Below are 20652 nucleotides of genomic sequence, written 5' to 3' on the forward strand. Positions count from 1 at the left end.
CAGAGTTAGGGTTCCATCTAGTGGAGAAAATGAAGTTTGGGTCTTTACATAGCAAAAATACCAATAAAACATCAGGGTCAAAGATGAAGAGTAACACTCAGAAACTCCCAAGACTGATTATTTAACAAAGACTAAAGACTTTGTAGTCAACTTAAGAATTTCCAAATTCTTACATGGCACATTTTTATTTCCTTTATATATATATCAAGAAATTTACAAGTTCTCATGTGCTAGGCCTGCTGACATGAGTATGCATCCTTAAAGCTGCTGGGAATTTTGGGAATTTCTGCTCAGGTCAGCTGCACTACACAGATACAGATTTTGCCCATGAGAACAAGGATCAACTAGAGCACTGTCACATCACCTGTCATATCTGAAGTGGAGTTGTGTGTATTTGCTGAAAGGAAGTTGACCCCCATTCCCAAGGCCCACGCTGAGTGAAACTGTACAGCTGACAACAGTGGAAGGGTGTTCACCCAAGCAGTTAGGAACAGAATGGTGTCAATCTGAAATCTGCTTGTCAGGACCACAGCTGGGTCATGGCAGAGTATGTCTGCACAAGTGAAAATACCAGAGTAGCCAGAGGATGTACTGAAAGTCACAAATCCTGGATCCTTGGGGTAATTAAATGGTTTCTCTGTCACAGAAAGGTTGCACAGCTCATGGAAAAGAAAAAAAATGAGAAAATAAATTACTAGTAAGTATCTTGCATCCAACTCTAGTACTCTCAGTTCCTTCTCACCTGGCTCATCATCAGCACTGGCATGGTCAGCATTTCCTAGTAAGTTGAGGGGTACGTTCCTGGTTTCTGTATAGTCTAGTGTCTGATACAAAATGGAAAGGAAGCTATTAACAAGATGTTCCATGGGGAAGCCTGCCCTTTGGTACTCTGAAGTTTCACAGCTCATTTGGCTACCACAGTTGTTCTTTATATGTCAAAAGAGTTCTGGCAGAGAAAGAAGTACTTCTTATGTCAAATTCAGGAACTATTCATAGAAGAAACTGACTGGCAGTTACTAGGACAGACCACTTTGCTTATTTATGGTAAAAAAGCCACGACAGAGAAGCCCTTCTAGAAGCCAGTTATGGGCTCCATGACAAATTAAAAGACTTTTGCCACAACCAAGGTCAAGAAGTCTAGTGTGAGTTTGTCAGGAGTGTCCTTGTCTCAGCTCCCCCTGAATATCTTTAGCTGAGCATCTGGAAGAGGTGAGGTTTTCTTCTCCACAGTAGCCCTAGAGTCCTTAGAGATTTGCTGTTGCAGAAGCAAGAAGTACAAACATTCTAGCTAGCTTTTTTTAGCAAAATAAATCTCAATCACCAAGCTGAGTCTTCATATATAATACAAACATGCATTTATATTTTGTAAATGTATATAAATGTACACACCATATGCCAAGTCTCCCCCAGGACTGAAGATCAGTTTTTATTGCATAGATACGGCAAATTTTCATTATTTTGCATCTCATTTTCAGGCACTCTCAAGATAACACAAGTGTTGGTAGACAAGAAGTATCTTAGACTCTTGTTGTCTAAGAAAATGTACAAAACTTAGGGAAAAAGCAGCTTTATTGAAAACAATATTGTGCTTGGTCCTTTATAATTTCAAATTCTGTTTTTACAAGATAATGAATTTCCTTTAAAAAAGTACAGAAAATCATGGTAGCAAAATAGTAGCTTTACCCAAGAATAATGCACAGCACACACAAGCATGGAAACCAGACATTTGAGAACACATCTTTTCACATACAGTGGTGCACTGTACATGGAACACAATTAAACAGGCTGACAGCTGAGTGTTACTCATCATTTAGGAGAACTTCCAAAAGAAAGGCAGTCAGTGCTTAGTGTTTCAAAACAGTAATGCCTCTACAATTAAACCACAACTGGTTGTTCACTAAGGGATCATGTCCCAGCTCCAGAATAATGAAGCACTGTTAAGGCCAGTCACCTCAATACTAGGTTAAACCACAACAGCAAACAGAGAATTGAAAGTATGTCTGGCTATGTTTCATTGCCCATTAGACGAGTCCTTTCTTCATTATCACCAGGAGGATTTTGCAGGCTGGAACTGGAACTGTTTGTGTAAGGAAAATAACAGAAGAGGTAACACAGATTTTATATTTTCTGGATACTTCTATATGATATCAACATAATATGCAAAGAAGCACATTACATGCAAAGAACTACATGGATCACTGGATTTGGTTCCCTACTACTGCACAGAACCATGCACTGTTCATTCCCATGATCATACAGTGGTTCAGATTGAAAGGGACCTTTAAAGGTCAGCTAGTCCAGATACCCTGCCGTGAGTAGCAACATCTCAAACTAGACCAGGTTGCTCAGAGCCATGTCCACCCTGGGCCTGAATGTTTCCATGGATGAGACATCCACTACCTCTCTGGGCAACCTGGTCCAGTGTTTCACTACTCTCATTGTAAATTATTTTTTCCTCATATCTAGTCTGAATCTAGCTTCTTTTAGTTGTTGGTGAGGATACTAAACAGTACTAGTCCCAAGGCAGAACCCTGAGGAACACCACTCGTCACTACTCTGTGTCTGGACATTGAGCCATTGACCACTGCTCTCTGCATGTGACCATCCAAACAATTCCAGCTCACAGACACCTTCCTGATGGAGGCACCATCAGAGGCTTTGCTCATTAATACCATGGTCCTGCTGCTTGTATAGAATAGACACTGCCTGGTTTAGCTGTCCATTTAGGTCAGTAGGGATTTAGGAAACAATAGAGACAAATTATTTATGCAATGTTTTTATTGCTCATCTTATCATTCATTATTAGATTGGTAGTGAGGAAAAAATGCAAGCACAGATTTCAAAGGTTTGCCTTATATGATTGCAAGCAAAATAGAGAGTAAATATCTCAGCATACCTTTTCCTTGTTGCCTCAATGATATAAAATATTCCAGTTGCAAGACCCTTTGAGGAAACAGCCAGTTACAATTGTAGTAATTATAATAAACTTATGCAATAGCTCATAACTGCAACAGATATTAAAACATGTGTAATTACTTACACTTAACAGTGGCCATCCTCCTTGGATGGCTGCGGCCCATTCAAAACCCAGTTCTTCATTTAGAAATCCTCCCAGAATTGGACCTACAAATGCCCTGCACCAAATCAAAATCAGGTATTGGCATCCCAAACATAAAGGATAACATACCATATTCTCAGAGAACTGTTTCATTGGGTTTTGTGGCCTTCCTTCATAGACTCTCACCTTTGACAACAGAGATTTTCTTCCACAGACCTAACTTTCTTAAAATCCACAACAAGTATGAATTTGTTATTTGCCAAGGCCCCAGTAAATCTAATTACCTCCTCATCTGGAAACAGGATTCACATCAGAAAGCTGAATGCAGTCTTCTTCAGTAGAGAGACCCAATTAAGGAACATGCTCTAAGAAAACATCTATGCTGATCAATTCTATCATAAGACAAATTTAAAGTTGCATCCCTCAAAACAAAAAGTTTCTAAACTTCAAGACAAAGTGTGATGAATATAAGCAGGTGGGGAGGCACAACGTGACAGACACGGTCACTGCAAGGTTCAGCTGTGTTTAACTGCCCTGCACCTTTACGCCTGTCTAAAAATGCAGGTTATAAAGGTTATGCAGCTGCAGTCTCTTTAAAAAGGTCTTATACTATATGATTATATGGTCTCTCACGGCAGAAAGGGACAAAACTGTGTAAAACTAGAGAGACTTGGTGCAAATGGTGCAAATTTGTCCTACTGAAACATACCTGCAGCCACAGAGGACTACAAGGACAGATAAAAATATCCTGTAAGTGACTGCCAATAGGGGCACTTTGTCACTTCCCTGAGTGACAGCTCTGAGGGGCCACTCAGCCAGTAGCACCTTTCACTTATTCTGGGATGATGACCCTGAATATACAGTTATAGAATTACAGACACACTCTGCTAAGCTATACAAGCATAAATCTTAAAGAATTTCTGTGGCTTAAAGAGAAGATGCTACCTTAAGCTATTCCAGACAAAAGGAGGAAATGTGGAAAATGGAAAAAGGAGAACAGAATTAGTCAGGAGCAGACATCTAACTCACTCCACCTGGGTGGACTTTGCTTTGTAAAAACTTAAGGTCCACATCTCTCTGTATTGAGAATTAGATATTTTAGTGAAAGGAAAAATGACCACACAAAAGTGCAAGCAAACATCTACTTCAATCACTGCAGGTTTCTGATATACAGAGCAGTATGTTTCAAGAAAGACAAGTTCAGAGCATTGTCAAAACAAAAGTTTTACCTTTTGTTGGGTAAAAAACTTTAACATGTCTACTGGGCACCTGTCAAGCAAGAAACTTTTCAACCAAGGTCAACACTGTGACAGCCAGGTTTCCATGTGGCAGTAGTGTGGAACAGCTGAACTCTCATCGTTTACAAAAAAGAGGTACACTTACCCAAGGGACCACATGGCATTGAAGAGCCCAGATACCAGTCCCAGAAGACTCAGACCTTCTTCAAATCCATTCTCACTGCAGAAAGACAGACCAGTTGGGGTAGTAGAAAACATACTGTGTCTCAGTCTGTAGACTGAGAAACAAGTAGACTCCCTATAGACTTTTTTCCCTCCTTTTAATTTGCGCACCACACAAATAGCTAACAAGCACAAGTGTACAGTAGAATTTCTGTTTAGCCAGTACTTTCTTCTTTACTATCCCTCTGAAGGATTGCAGTGCCATTCCTCACCACTGTTTTCTCCCAAGTTAAGATCACACCATCACAGCAATTCCCCACGTTTCATATGGCAAGTGTGAAACTGTGACAGGTGGCTTTTCAGAAGCAAAGACTTTGTTCCAAAAGGAACATACTAATAAGAGTAAATCAAGACCCTTCTAGGTCATTACTGAGGTACACATTCACAAAGTTATACGGAGAGGATAATGACTGGGGTGCTCAGTCAGAAAAAACTAAGACAATAGAGTAGTGGAAACATTTAAGTGTTACTATTTCCCTTTGCCTCAAAAGGGGGCAAAAAAGTCACACTTCATATTCACCCCTGAAAAACAGTTGCAGATTCCTAGTGTCAGTAACATGAAAGAAGGGTTGGACTGAGTAACATGAAAGCCTAGGAAAGAAATTCTGCGCTGTTCTTGTGAGCTAGCAAGGGCCTCCTGAAGATAAGGAAGCCCTATATCTCTCCTGAAGGAAGAAACCAAGGTTGTCACCATGGAGACGGGATGAAGGAGAGGAAGTTAAGAGATACGGACTCTGGCTAGCTCTCAGAGTGACCTGGCTCCCCGATCACCTACTGGGAACTTTGTTTCTCCTTTATGACCAGTGGCTACTGAATGTGTTGTTAGAGGGGTGTTGTGTCTTGCAAAACTATAAAAGCAACGTTGCTAAAATAAATCTCTCTCTTGCACCTTTCTGATGGAGTAGTGTACTTTTGTACCGTGTTGTGCTCTACAACGACATGAAAGAAGGGTTGTACTTACTAGGCACATTGAAGGATCTCTGGAAACACTGGGATAGCACTCATGCCAAGGGAAAAGCCAATCAAAACCAACACTAGCACAAACATCCACAGCTGACTGAAAGAGAGGCATTTACAAGAAGTTAGCTGCTGAAGACTCTTCAGTAAAGACTCCATTTGACTGTTATATCAGCTCTCCCTGACTGATCAGCAAACTATGTGTCTTGAAGCCAATACTAATACTTTAAAAATGCAGTTCTATGCTTAAAAAAAAGACTTTGTAAAAGAATATTAAAAAATTGTGCTCAAATTATATATTTTCTTATCAAATGCAGTTCATTTTATGATGTGCATATAGGGAAGAGTTAGACAGATGAGGTTAAATGAGTACTGACTGTGTGCAAGCACCAGACTTATTTTGTTGCAGAAGTGAAAGATTTTGAAGTTTAAATTTTGTAGCCTAATATATTACAACCAAATAGACTTATATAAAGAATTTTGAAGGCTTTACTAATTTATTTTTCTCCCCAGCTCAAATCTATGGTCTAAATTTGAAACCGCACCAGTTACAAACCTATGATATTTAAAAATTAGCAACCTAGGAGGAGTTCTATGCATTAACAAGCCTTTTATTACTTTAACACAGTATCTAACCTGTGACAAAAGGATTGTGTAGTTGTTTTGTCACAGTGTTTTGCTGTGAATTAACTTGAGAAATATGACATTACAGCATTCAAGTACAACAGACATTGTCTTTGCTAGTGAAAACAAAGCTATAACCTGTCACTTTTCTCAGTAGGCTATATACGGAGAGAAGTAAAATCAGTACTGCTGCACAGCCGTGCAAATAAACCCCACAGTTAAAAAACACAGATGAAACAGAAAAATTTGGAAAATAAGACAAAACTAGAACTTTGTTTTGCTGAACAGGAAGTGCCACAAAACTGTGAGGGAAGGAAAATAAAAAGCAACATTCTTCCTACCATGCACATTAACATGAACACAGTAACCCTAAAAAGCAAAATAAAAGGATATATTTTATGAAGCTGTAAAATCTCCATTTTCAGATGACTGTGCAGCTTTACATTCAAAATCTCATGCTACAACATCCAAAACCAACCATGTTTCATGGTCAAAGGTGGAAGTTAAAAATGAAATCTGTTTCCTGGTCAGAGCTGCTAATTATAGACTTACGGACATACATGACTATGGTTGAAAACATCACATAATGGGACAGGCTCAGGTAGAGGCAGTACCTTTCAATGTGCAGTACAGGAGCAGGTCCTAGCATGAAAAGGCACACTGCTGTCATTAAGTCCCCAAATATCAGCAGCCACTTCCTGATGTACTGTGTAAGAAAAGGAAAAGCTATGCAATTTAAAATTGGGAATTTGTCATGTACACCAAAAACCAACAAATTCTTGTTTCTTCATTCCAGATGCAATCACTGGCAGCAGTGGCTTAGTACAGAGATTTCAGGATACTGAGCAATGATCCTTCTTGGTTAGCAAAGTATTTTAGGTCTTAGGCTTCTTTAATATAAGAAACACCCTGTAACATTTTATGATGATCTTTAAGTTCCTTCCAACCCAGGCCATTCTGTGATTCTATGTAATTCTCAGGTGCAAAGGGCATTACTAGTTTGTGTCAGGAATAAAGTACCAGAAAATTGTCACTGTCCTTCAGGCATAGTATTCAAAGTGTAGGTTTCCTTGATCAATTAGCACTGGCTGTCAAAAAGGCAGTTTTAGGTGTACCACTGTCAAAGTCTCTTTCTATGGTGCTGTTAAGAGCTAAAGGATCAGGTTAAAGGATAGGAAGCCCACTGTGCTGATCTAATTTGAACATTACACTTTTTAAGAAATAAAGTCAACAGAGCTATAACCAGAACATCTTTACTCCTCTTCTCAAAAGCTAATAAAATTAGATGTGACTAAAAGCATGGATAACTGGGACATATTTTCCCACTCTCTATTCCATATTGCTTTGAAAAAGATTATGCTTAGTCCATTAGAAAAGCTCAGCACACTTCAGCTGCTTGTCCAATTTCCTTTACTAACTTGGACATTCTTATATGACCCTGGATTTTGCAAAAGAGACCTCCCACATGGCAGTAATGGGTGCATGTGCCAGGTTTTGAAAGGCAAATCCCTTTAAAAGACCAGGCCTAGATCCTTTGTTTCATCCACTGTTCCCACCTTTAAGCAAATGCACAGAGTGCTTTAGTCACCCTGCACACACAGCAGGGTAGGACTCACCGGCAGTTTGTCGCTTACAAGTCCAAGGAGGGGAGAAGACAGGGAGTATGAGAGTGCCAAACCAAGGAACACCAAGCCCACATAACCAGCTGGGAGTGTGAACTATGGAAAGGAAGATCAATAAAACAGAAACCAAGACAAACCATATATGCTATGTTCATTGAAGGACAATTCAAGAGTTATATATTAAGTCAAAATACTGAAATGTGCAATTATAAGTATTTTACTGATACCCTACAGAGGTTTTTCACATATTTGAAATCATCCACAGAACTTCAGTCTCATTGCTTTCACCAACACTTTTTAAGCATGGAGTGGTGGAGACACCTGATATAACTGTACTCATATAAAGACTAAATAATGTCAGGAGGAAACATTATGCTATGTCCCCTACACCAGCACACTGGATTCTAACATTATAATCTGACACACTTGAAAGAGACACTTCAGATACTGAAGTTTCAATGGATTTAGTCTCTACCTCTCCAATCTTTAGTTTTATTTGCATTAGAAAAAATAAGTACTGCATTCATCCATTGTTAATCAGCACATCTTAAATGTAAACAGTGCCATAAAACTCCAACTTTTCATCCAAAGGATGATTTTTATGGGAAGGAATAAGAGGTTTTTTGCTGAGACCCTGAGGCCCACATTTTCCTAATACAGACACATATTTCTGCATTTCTACATTTTGCAAACAAAATGTGTAATGAATCAAAAGCACCTTAGTTTCTCAAATAAGTGCCTTAACTAAGAGTTAAAAGGTATTCCAAGATATTTCATATAGTATAGACTACATAAATATTCACTATTTCCTTGTCATATACAAATACGTGATAATAACTCTAATTTAGTGGTTAGAATACCTGCCAAGAGGGCCACAGCCCTTTCACAGCAAGTATCTGTGAGCACAGAGCAGAGGGAAAGCAGAAGAGCCAAAGAAGCACGCAGTCTCTACAGTGGGATGATTTCAGATCCCTCCTGGGAGAGGGAAGAAGTACATTCACATCTCCACTGATGAAAGAAGTTAGCATCAAGTCCCCACTACCCCAAACAAGTAATCCAAGTACAGACTAGGCAGACAAAAAGTAGCACAGCAAAGCCAAAAGTAGCACAGTGAAACATTACCCCTTGGAAAAACAATTCACAAATAAAGCCCTCAAAGACCATTGCTTAATTTTACCCAGGAACAGAATCTTAAAGGGGTTCACATCAAGAGACGTAACATTGTCAGTGGCTGCAGCAGTTTTGAAGAATTAGATTTCAGGGAGGAAGAAAAAATGTCTTTTTTTACTAAAGCAGTTTCTATGCCCTATTCAGAGACAGTATTTGCAGCTGAAAGACATTTAAGTGGAGAAAGTCCATTTTAAAAGACCTTACACTTCTTCATTCTCAAAATTATCAAGACCCATCAGGAAGAGATGGTGCAATAGCTATTGACTTATCAGTACTGTGGAAATCAAGTTATTTGGAATTCATACAACTAACAGTTAACTAAAGCAGTGTTAATTAGATGAAGCTCAATTTTGTTAAGGATATTTACATTTATAGCCAGTTACTCACTATTTATTAAGTCAAGACTTCACTGCATGTTAGCAGGACTTACCTTCTTTAAGATAAATAGAGATATTGTGGGATCAAAAAAACCCAAGCATGCACTTAGAGAAAATATAGTGAGACAGAGTATTAGGACTTTTGGCAGAAGAATGAGCTTCCAAAATGATTCCTTCCTAGGAGTTGAATCTGTTTCAATAGAAGAGGGGGGGAAACTGCATTATTTTCAGCAGCATAAGCTCATGATTGATGTTCTTGCTTTAGAAAAGAAATAGTATTTCCCTTTTTTTAGTCTTTTTACTCCTGTTGCACAACAGATGAAAGTCAATAGTTGATTATTACGTGCTATACTATTTTTATAATAAAAACTAAAATTCAATAGTGAATAAGAAAAGCATACAATTTAGATTCCAACACTGCCAATCCCCAACTTGAAAAGAACTAAAGCATATATTACTTCAATTATGTGAAAAAACTATTTTCTTCCATGCTAGCAGTTACACAATGAAATCACCATGGATATGTCTCAGCTTGATACTTGTACGTATATATGAACAATTCATATCTAATAAAAGAATCATGCTTTGAGAGTAAGATTGCTATTTATCAACTGAGATCTATCCAAGTTTTTAAACAACTAATTGAACTCCAACATGTTCAATTTGTACTCCAGGAAACTTTTTTCAGATGTCATGATTACGAGGGAATTTTAAGTCAGGCCCTCTTCCTGATGGCGTTTCTCCCATAATACCAGAATGTGGTCTCAAAGCATACAAAGAACTGAAAGTTCAGGCATTAGCATCCACCAGCTCAGAGGCTAACATTTATGTAGCATATTTCCAAACTAGAAGCAATATCATGACAATTGCAGAGCTTGGGGAGGTAAGGGGGAAAGTCAGTAGTAGCAACACATGGTTAATCATTTTAAGTTTCTTCTAAAAGCCAATATACTTGAAGTTATTCTCCATGGTTTTCATATTAAGGGATAAAAAAAATCAAAGAAGCATTTCAAAGTTACAAGCTTTTTCTTTCCTCTAGAAAAGAATAACAGAACTGTAACCTTACAGCTGCATGAGGACTTATATTTAAACTAGTTTTCTGTCCAAGCAGGATCATCTAAAATTTAATAAATCTATATGACCTCCAGCACTTCATTAAACCCCGCCTTTATTAACTTTAACATTCTTTCATGTTTATCAGATCCTGCACTGTTCAGCATAAATAAACACTTTTTTTTTCTCCCTATAATTAGTTTTCCCCTCCACTGTTAACTCCTCAAACATGTTGAGTTCTCCCATTTTAGGCAAAATCTGTCTCCAGCTTTTTTTCAACTAGCTGCAATGACAAACCTATAGGAAGCAGACACAACTGATCCTTTACAAGCCCTACATCTAAGACAAAAGAAAGCAAAAATATATCTCAGTTCACTTCCATATAAGGTTTCTACTATTTGCAGAAATGGGGATGAGGAGTTGTGTTAATTCCAGGCCATCTCATGAATTTAGGTTAGCATTAAACACGGGCCTGATCAACATGATAAGCCACTTCAACTGGGGTTTTGCCCTCTGACTTGGATTAGGCTCCAGAAGCCGACACTTTTTTAAAGACACTTAAGTATATGAGAAGTAAAGGTGAGTGAAGGAAGCAGGTAGAAGGATGCTTACCATATCTTGGCAATATGCACATATTCACAGGCACCAAAGCCAGCACTATGCATCCCAGCGTGATGAAAGGGACCTCATAACCAAATGATTGATACAAAAAGCCACCCAAAGGTGGGCCCAGCACCAGTCCGAGTCCTGAAAAAATTTCAAGGCTGCCCTAAAGCATGAAAAAGCAAGCAGAAATGAAGTCAGTATATTGAGAAAATACACTGCAACAATACAAAGCAAACCATGTGTCTGAGAAGCAGTACAACATATCCAGGGTAGCAAAAAACAAGACAATGCATTGCCGGGATAAGAGCAAGTAGTGACCTTCACAGGGTGGGATAGCAAAGGGAATTCCACAGTTACGTGTGTGACAGCCATGACCTCTTTTGCTTCACTACAGGGAACCACCTGTACTGGTTCCTGTACAGTATTCACAACTCTGCTGTCACCTAACAGATCTCAGTGTTGAAGCAAGGCAAATGCTCCAGTAGCAGAAACCATCCACAGGACAGCTCAGGCTGAAGGGATCACCTCTCCCACCTGCCATTACACTCCAGCCTGAGGGAAAGTAGCTAAACAAACCTACTCAGATGGGTCATTATCTCATGGGATGAAGTATATGTGCCAAGTTAAAGCTTTCTCTCCATAAACGACTGTTTGGACTCACTCCCTAGGGGGACAACCTCCTGAGTTGTCCCCATTGAACTGCAATGGGGACAACTCAGATTGTTTTGGATATAATCTGGTATGTTTTATAAGATACTAATTTGTAAATGGACAGTAATACAGATACACCTTGTGCTACAACGTCATAGTCACCACTGTCAACATCTGCCTCAACACTTGATTAATCAATGCTTAGATAACCAGGAAGAGCTGGTGGTAATAACTGCTTACAGATAAAAGTTTTGATAACTCCCAGAACCCAGAAGAATACTCCAGGGAATAATCCTCATCTTTAATTTTACTGATACAAGTCAGAGTAGTCAAATGTCCTGAAAAAAGTCAGAGTCAGCAAAAGCCAAGTTCTTTATCCTAGGTCAGTCTAGGGTTGCAACCTTTATCTTTCCTAGCAAAGAAAATAACTAGGCATGGCCATTAATATCACTGCATCCAGATGATACTTTCACTTTTGTTACTCACCAGCCATAAACAACACTTGATTTGTGAGACTTTGCTTCAAATAATTTACATGATTTGGGGCTGTACATAATTTAGCCCTTTTAAGTTAAGAAGTGGGGGGGGCATGGGGGGGAACCTGAGACGCTGCAGAGGATAAGATAAACCTGACACTGTAAGAGAAGAGGGATTGCTTATGTTCTGAAGACCACACCTCCTCCCTCCACAGAGGGATCATGTTGACATATGCTCAACTTCCCACTCCAACAAGGCTAATGTGCCTATATTTAATAACTCCCCCATATACTCTCTAGGGTACCCAACAAGTAAAAGGAAGGCTGAAAACTTGTACCAAAATGGTAAGGAGATGAAAGATGCTTTTCAGCATCTAGCACTATCAAGAAGGACAACAGAGAGCAAGGCTAAAAAAGCCTCATCCACTCCTTCAGGCTTCAATTTTACCCTAGGATGCACCTTGCTCAAAAAATAAGCTCTTTCTTCTGCCTCCTGCCTCAAAGCTCACAGTAACAAGAACTCTCCATCATGCCCATTTAATGACACTAAATCTACATGAATAAACATGAAGAGGTTTTCATCTCATGCAGAGTAAGACACTAGAGTACACAATATGGCAAAAAGACAAACATTTAGAAGTCATTTTTATAGCACCCCTTCTAGATTTTAAACAAAGGTAGGCACCAAGCCACAGCTGTGTAGCATTTCTGACTCTGGTCTTGAGATGACCTTCACCACCACATATCATTTTCAGCTATGCATCCATGGTTACTGTGCTGCCATAACAGAAATTCTTTTCTTTTTAATTCTGATTATGAAGTGGGTAACTAAGTCCCTTTAAGTCAAAATTACTTTATTTACCTACTTAAATTATGTTTTAAAATTTGCAAACAGGAAACCTTAATGTTATTGACCGAGTAAATTCCAAAACATGATTACAACATATAAATTGCTCCAATGAAAAGGTCAGCTAATCACTGCGGATAAAACTTAGTAGGTTTCTTTCTAGTTATAAAGACATATTCTAATAGATATATATTTATAGAAGTAATTAGATTAAAAAAATTAATAAAAGCAGAAACTTTTCTAATTTTATTAAATGTTCTAAAATAAGTTCTCAACATTTGCTCAGTCATTAATATTTAACCCAGTTATTTCTGACAGAATATATTTGAACTGAAAACCAGAATGTACTGAAGAATAGACAGCAAAAGCAGTATTTTATTAAACACAAAACTTTTCTTTAACATCTTAAAACCCCAACTGAAAAAGCGTAGTATCTCTGTTTGAAATGAATTGTTGATGATCAGAAATACTGTCCCCCATATTTCAATAAATTCTAGCTCTAATCTTTTCATACAAAACATTTATCAACAGATTTGAAAAATTAAGCCAAAATTGTTTCAGTTTTGCATCTTTCAGTCATTTAAATCAAAACCATTTGAATTAATTTACCATTTTTTTAATCAATTCACATGGATCCTTACCATCCAGGCAGAAGTCACTAAAAGCTGTACTAGTATTTTATTAGTATTTTGTATTGATTTTCACTGAAGAGATTACGACTGCCACTAATGGTCAGCTGTCTTCAAAGCACAAGCAACTAATATATTCTGCTTAATTTATATCTAACCAGTTATGCTAAGGCCTAAAATTGTATTAGGATTGTGATTCTAGATTACAAACAAAACATATATGATGATTTCAAATAAGCCTGCATACGAGACAAGAAATTTTTTCCTGATTTTAGGCTGCCAGCTGGCAATTTGTCATATTTCTGGAACTCAGCTGTAACACTGCTTTTTGAACTTACCAGGACAGTAGCTATATTAGTGGGAAATGCCTTTGCAAGGATTGAGAATGACGCTGTAATTGCTGCTGCAAAGCTTATTGCATCCATTGCTCTTACTAAAAAGCAGAAACCAATGAACATTGGTCCACTTGGCACCTTGTCGAGCATTCTGGAAAAGAAAAATCCCAACAGTAAATTGGATCTCTCTCAGGATGGAAGAAGCCACCTACTGAAGGCCCTAGAGCAGCATTTCTTGCTCATTAAAAGACACAGTTACAAGACATTCAATACTTTCTATTACCACTTATCTTTGAGCCACATCAATGAAATTATTCAAACTCTACCAAACTATTTCTGGCAGCTTTCTCCTTTTCCCCTTTACTTGGCAGTGAATAGAGCATGAAAACCATAACCTGTGAAAAACTCCAATGCCACCTCTGTTGTATTCCACAGCTTTTCCAAGCACCTGTGCAAGAAGTCTGATGTAATGTGTTAGAATTAACTAATAAGAGATTCTTTTACTGCTAATAAAACATTTCTTTTGCTAAAATTAGTGACTTAGCATCTCGACCTGACAGGCAAAGCTTCCCGTTTAAGCCCAATATTTTTAAGGAATGAATAATTAAAACATTATGCAGAAATAGTTTTCTTATTGCTGCACCTTTGAGAGGCTTCTCACTGTCTGTGAACTACTACTTAAATAGACAGAACCTACCTCCTGTAACTTCAAAGTAGCAAACAGACTCTGAAACTAGTGAAAGGGAGAAGTGCTCATTCTGCTTTACAAAAAGGTAATAAAAATTAAAGATGCAAGAAGTTAGATGACCTAACGAGCACACAAAAGATGTCCAAGAGCTTCTAATTTTATGTCCATCTTTCCATATGGATGAAAATGATCAGAAGATAAATGCAACAAAACCAAGCAACAAAAATTACTTACCCAAACAGAATGGTCACACATCCTGAAACAAACATCCCTGACACAAACATGAATTTTGCTCCAATTTGTGAAAGCTGTAAATTAAATACCATTTTTACATGTTAGTATTTCAAGGAAAGATCAAAAATTTCCAATATAAGTTACTGTAAAGAAATCAAAAAATTATGGGAACTTTATAGCACCTGTAACTAAAAGACTGGGAAACACTGCTTCTGCTGGTGCGCCTTCATTCAATAATGAACCTAAAAATACTCTGAACGGTTAAGTGACTTAACCCAGTTTTAGAAAGGTAAGACAATGCTGCAGTTAACTATTTCACAGCAGCATGCTGCAGCTTCTACAGAGCAGCAGGTTACAGCAGCATTCCTCATTATAAACAAGCAGAAAGTTTGTTTCCAAACCTCCCCTGCAGCACTATCACTGACTGAGGCAAGGCCAGCAATACCCATCACATATCTGGCTACTTAGAGTCAATGCAAGCTGATTTTTAAGCAAATTTATGACGACCCTTAACAGCACAAAGCTTTGGCATGGGAAGTATGGTACTTTCAGGCCTCCCCATTCATCTCCAGGAAAGGACTCCACCTTTCTTCATTTCAGACTCTCTCACCAGAGGGAAGGATGACAGGAGGCATGCCATAAACTCCAGCTTCTAATTCCATGCTGCAACTTCCCCTAAGGACAGCAGGTATTTCAGGCCCTTTTTTTGTTCCGGCCTGAACAAAGTCCCTGCCTTTCAGTCATTATTACTAAAGCTCATATTTTGCTGAGTCTCACTGAAACGCTCAGGATCTCTGATTGCTGCGCTGTCCAGGTCTGTTGATGCTCACTTCAGCTGTCTGCAGTGAGGATGGCACATTCACTCTCTCCCCTGTAAAGTACTTGGTGAGGCTTGTGCCATAGCTGAATACCACCACAGGCACCAAGACTTGGACTTAGTAATGGCACTTACGTGACACTTTATGAGCTACCTCGGCACCAGAGAAAAGCACTCACCACAGGGACAACAAACAGGCTGCCCAGTCAAAGACAGAGACGATTTTGAACTGCTGCTCTGCAGCAGCCCCAGCTTAGAGAATGATCCTGAGCAGCCCCAGCAAATAATGCATAGACAGCAGTACTGCAGCACATAAGCAAACAAACATTTATGTAATTTATTTGTGATTTCTTCAACATGAGAAAAATCCTGAATCTGTGGGAAAGCTCAAGTTACAAGAACTGGAGACATTTCTCCCATATTACTATCAAATGAAGTTGAAACTGAGTTAAGCAGCAGAAAGTCATAACAGGAGCAAATGTTAAAAACAAAAAAGACAACATACCAGAAAAGAAGAAGAGGTGCAGCTAACTAAAGAAAAAAAAACAAAACAAAAACACCTTAATGTCGCCAAAGGCAAACTGGATATATAAGTAAGTGGCACAAATAAAATGGGGGGATAGGAAAAAGTGGGTCATAGAAAGCAGAATTGATCATCATATTACTCTCAAGCAAACAGAACAATTAAACAGAGAAACAAAACAGTTACATGTCTGTTGCCCTATGCTACTCTCAGGAACAACAGAAAAGTACTGACAAGACTAAGATCACATTCAAACTGACTGGTCAGACTCCGGTTACTGCACAGAAAATTCCTGTAGCACTACTGAAAAGACGTCTCTTTTCTCAGGCTTGCAGGACTGCCTTCATGTACCAACCTGTGTCACCACAGAAAAAAGTTACAGCTTCAATGATACTTACATAATTTCCCAATATTAAAGAAGTCAAGAAATTGACCAAAGCAAAACATCCAAAAATCAGGCCAACAATTGTGTTACTGGCACCTTTTTTTTCTGCCTGCAAAAAAGATCACAACCATGTAAAGACTCAGTCAAATTCCTGAGGTGAACAACACTCATGCCTTGCATATTTACATCTATTTAATTGTCTATTAATGCAGTTAGAAAGCAATTTCTTTTCTCAAAGGCAGTAGGGGCTCATAAGGTAACAACACAATTAAAAGACATGTTGCACTTCTAATATGTCATCAAGGGAAAAGCAATGTTAATTTGTCAGTGAATGAAAGTGTGTTATTTGTTGAACAGGCAGCCAGACTATATAAAGGTGGCTTCAATTGGTGGGCAAGGGCACTAGATACAAAACTTTGATCCCTTGCACAGTGAGAGGGCAGTAAATGGAGAGATCTGTTATCTTTTCTGTGACATGCCACCCCATAAAAAGCACCAGACAAATTTTTACTTATTTAGCTGGCCAAATACACTCACTTGGGCACTGGCAGTACACAGGGATATTTAGAGAAAAAGAATATTTCTTTGTAAATATTTGATAACAATTTGGTCACGAGAGAAATGGACTTCTGCTGCGAAGGCACCATGACCATCTTTTTCTTTGTTGTATTCATTCAACATAAGCAGAGATTTTATTTTTTCCCCCCTTCCTAAGTCAGGAAGCTAGCGCACTTAATGATGGCCCAGAATGAGTTAACAGAGGAAGCTATAAATAAAAAGTCATTGAGAAGCTAAGGCACAGAAATGCAAGACAGGACATTGGCAGAGTTTAATCTCAGCTCTACAAAACTACTATGCAACACTGAGCAAAATATTATTTCACTTCTCTAAGAATCCACTTTGACTTCTACCTCATCTCATTAGTTTGCTGTCTACTCTGCAGTCATAGCGAAGGTTAATCCACGGACAAGATACAGGTCACCATTTTATGCACTGCAGCTACACCAGCATCATGCTATCACTGAATTCCCACAACTGGAAAGTCTTATCTCAGAGCTTACAGCCAGCCATAAATGTCCCATGGAGGTCAAGATATTTCTAAAAGTTTCAACATGCAAAACAGTAATGTAGATAGTAGCTAAGTTATCTGTTTACCTCTGAAGGGAAAAAGGGTCCCAGGATTGAGTAGCACATCATTGAACTGAAATTTATAGAAGCTGCTGCAACGATTGTAAAAAGCTGTTCTCTGGTAAGCCGTCTTGATTCCTCACCAACTGCTTCTGACACACCATCATCTAAAAATACCAAATAAAAATTATGACAAAGTATTATAAGCTGACAGAGGGGAACAATTTACAAACCAGGCTGGAAAATTAAAACCCCCACTAAACTGGTACCCTCCCGGCTCTGAGATCGGAGTCGAGCCGTGCTGCCTTTTACCCCGTGCAGGAGCGCACACCTGGCCGGCTGCAGGTGCCGGCAGCCTCCCCTCAGCCCGCCCCGGAGGCGCTGGGCTGCAGCCGGAGCTCTCCGCCGCGCTCCCGGCCCGGCCCCGGCGAGAGACCCGTCCCGCTCCCTGCGCTCCCGGCCTGGCCCGGCCGCAGCCCGCGGCGGAGCCGCTTCCCCGGCCCGGGCCGTGCCGGCGGAGGAACGCGGGGAGCCCCCGCCTCGCACCTGGGAGCCGCTCGCCGCCCGCCGCCCGGCTGCCCATGGGGCCGCAGCGGCGCCTCCGCCGCACGTGTGGCAGCGCCCGCGGGCTCCACGAGCACCGGGGCCAGCGCCAGCTCGGCCGCCGGCACTGAGCATGCCCGGCCTGCGGGAGCGGCCGCCGCGCCCGGAGCCGCCGGCGGGGCTGCCCGCACGGGCCGGGAGAGCGCCGGGCTTGCTATGGTCCCGTGGCATCCTGCCCGCTGCCGGGCCACGCCGCGCACCTGGCCTAGGGCATGCACACCTGGCTCAGGGCATCCACGATACACTGCTAAGATTGGTAGAGCGAGCAAGATCGCCGATTATTACACAGCCTCCGGCCGGTTGCAGGATTCATTACACAAGGGCTTAACGACAGCGTTGCCGCAAGAATTAATAGCTGTAAACTGGCCAGGGGTAAATTCGAGCCGGAGATGAGGAAGAGGTGGTATAATCACTGCATTTGGCACAAGGTTCTATCCACAGGGTGGGAAAGTGAGGAAGGAGATGAGGTGTGAGCCGAGGATAACTTCCAAACATAGTAAGAGACATTTGTTCACCTGTCGCTTGGAGAGGAAAACCAGTAATCACCTCTTAAAAGAACTACTTTAACTTAACTATCTGTATTCCATCTAGTCACCAATTACAATATTAAGACGCTTAGAAAGGACATTTCAGAACAAACGTTTCCATGTACCTAACTTTAGAATCTCACATGTCACATGACAGGAAAAAGCAGAACTACTTTCTTACAACAAGATTAGAAAACTTAAAAGCTATTTAGCAGCCACAAAGAAAACCAGCAACATGTTATTTTGCTGGAGCCGAGTTTGAGAATATATTTTGTGTGGCATGTATTATGGCCATTGAAAAGTACCTAAGAATTACCTTGAACTTTCCCTTTCTGCTTCCAGAAAAATACATAACCATAAATCCTTTCCATAGATATTGCCTCTTCAGCAGCTTTACCCCCCTCCACAAAAAAAAAAAAAAAAAAAAAGAAGAGCACTTGCAAGTCATCATGAGTTCACAAAAGCATAATAACAAAAACATGATCTATTCAAAGTATGACACACAAGTAGAGTGAATAAGAGAAACTTATAGAGAAAGAATAAAATTGTGGCAAGAGAATAAAGCATTCATTTTTGTGGCTGGAGATGCAGTCTTCAGGAGATGATACAATTCTTACTCCGACTACTTGCTCTTCCTAGTCTACACTCTTGCTCTTTTGAGTCTATACTCTTAACTTCCGACTATTTTCAAACCCCAATTGTCCTTTCATTACTAATTACACATGAGTAACTCAACAAAGCCTATAGAGTCAGAGTTCCACAAAGTCAGTGTGCACAGAAGGCTGAAGCGTGAGAAGTAGCAGTGATACATAACTCCAATGGTGAAACATGGCTACGAAGATCCTTGCTTATGCACTGCTCATTATTGCCAAAAGAAACTTGTTAATAGAATGTTGGTTAATTCTTCACATATTCTCAGTATGCTTTTATTATGGTTTAACATCAGCCAGCAACTTAGCCCCACACATCCTCTCATTCACTCTCTCCCAGTGGGATCAGGCAAAGAATCAGAAGAGCAAAAGTTAGAAAACCTATACATTGAGATAAAGACAGTTTAACTGGTGAAGGAAGAGCCATGCATGCAAGCAAAGCAAAAGGAATTTCTTCACCAATTCCCACAGGCAGGCAGTTGTTCAGCAATCTCAAGGAAAGCAGGGCTCCATCACATGTAACCATTACTTGGGAAGACAAATGCCATCACTCCAAATGTCCCCCACTTTCTTCTTCTTCCCCCAGCCCTGCACATGGTGAGCATGACATAATACAGTATGGGATATCCCTGTGGTAGTTGGGATCAGTTGTCCTGGCTGAATCCCCTCCCAGCTCCTTGTGCATCTCCAGCTTCCTCACTCACTGTTGTAGTGGGCTGAGAAGCAGAAAAGGCCTTGGCTCTGTGCAAGCACTGCTCAGCAGAAACTAAAACATCCCAGCGTTATCAACACTGTTTACAGCACAAATCCAAAACACAGCCCCATACTAGCTACTGTGATGACAAATAACACTACCCCAGCCAAAACCAGTAGAGCTACAAATACTTGCTAACCTTTGAACCAGGACCTGTTACCAGCCTATTACAACAGTTTATCAAGTCTAATAAATATATATATATTTTCAAAGAATACAAGCCTTTCTTGCTTATGTCACATCTGCAACAACTTTAATAACATGTATTTTTTCTTTCAGATTCCAAATTGGATGTAGAATTCAAGGTTTAGAGCACTACTTCTCTATAAATACTAGGCATAGAGTCAAATTCATGGCTTATGTCCACAAGGTAAAAATATATGAAGGACAATTGCATTAAGAGTGGCTTCCTTCATAGATGTCCACGACATTATGAAATGCTCAGCACATGTGGGAATACATACTCCTTATTATTGCT

The 20652-nt window shown here is 39.8% G+C and overlaps 1 protein-coding gene across 3 annotated transcripts; it reads right to left on the reverse strand.

Moving 5' to 3' along the window:
• Positions 1-1447: 1447 nt before the first annotated feature.
• Positions 1448-18296, reverse strand: SLC18B1 (solute carrier family 18 member B1). 3 transcript variants are annotated; one of them, XM_084202960.1, is made up of 14 exons: positions 18187-18296; positions 17668-17807; positions 16526-16621; positions 14788-14861; positions 13869-14016; positions 10934-11090; positions 9322-9458; positions 7716-7817; positions 6714-6805; positions 5480-5575; positions 4442-4516; positions 3041-3134; positions 2897-2943; positions 1448-2077 (listed from the first exon to the last, which is right to left on the reverse strand). In XM_084202960.1, exons 1-14 carry the CDS (start codon positions 18221-18223, stop codon positions 2005-2007), a joined length of 1368 nt encoding a protein of 455 aa, XP_084059086.1. In that variant the 5' UTR covers positions 18224-18296; the 3' UTR covers positions 1448-2004. The 3 variants fall into 3 exon arrangements, with proteins under 3 accessions (XP_084059086.1, XP_084059087.1, XP_084059085.1); XM_084202961.1 differs by lacking the exon at positions 3041-3134; XM_084202959.1 differs by having other exon boundaries at positions 2897-3134.
• Positions 18297-20652: the final 2356 nt, after the last annotated feature.

Source organism: Fringilla coelebs (genome assembly GCF_963513975.1).
Source record: "Fringilla coelebs genome assembly, chromosome: 3".
Taxonomy (NCBI): Eukaryota; Metazoa; Chordata; class Aves; order Passeriformes; family Fringillidae; genus Fringilla; species Fringilla coelebs.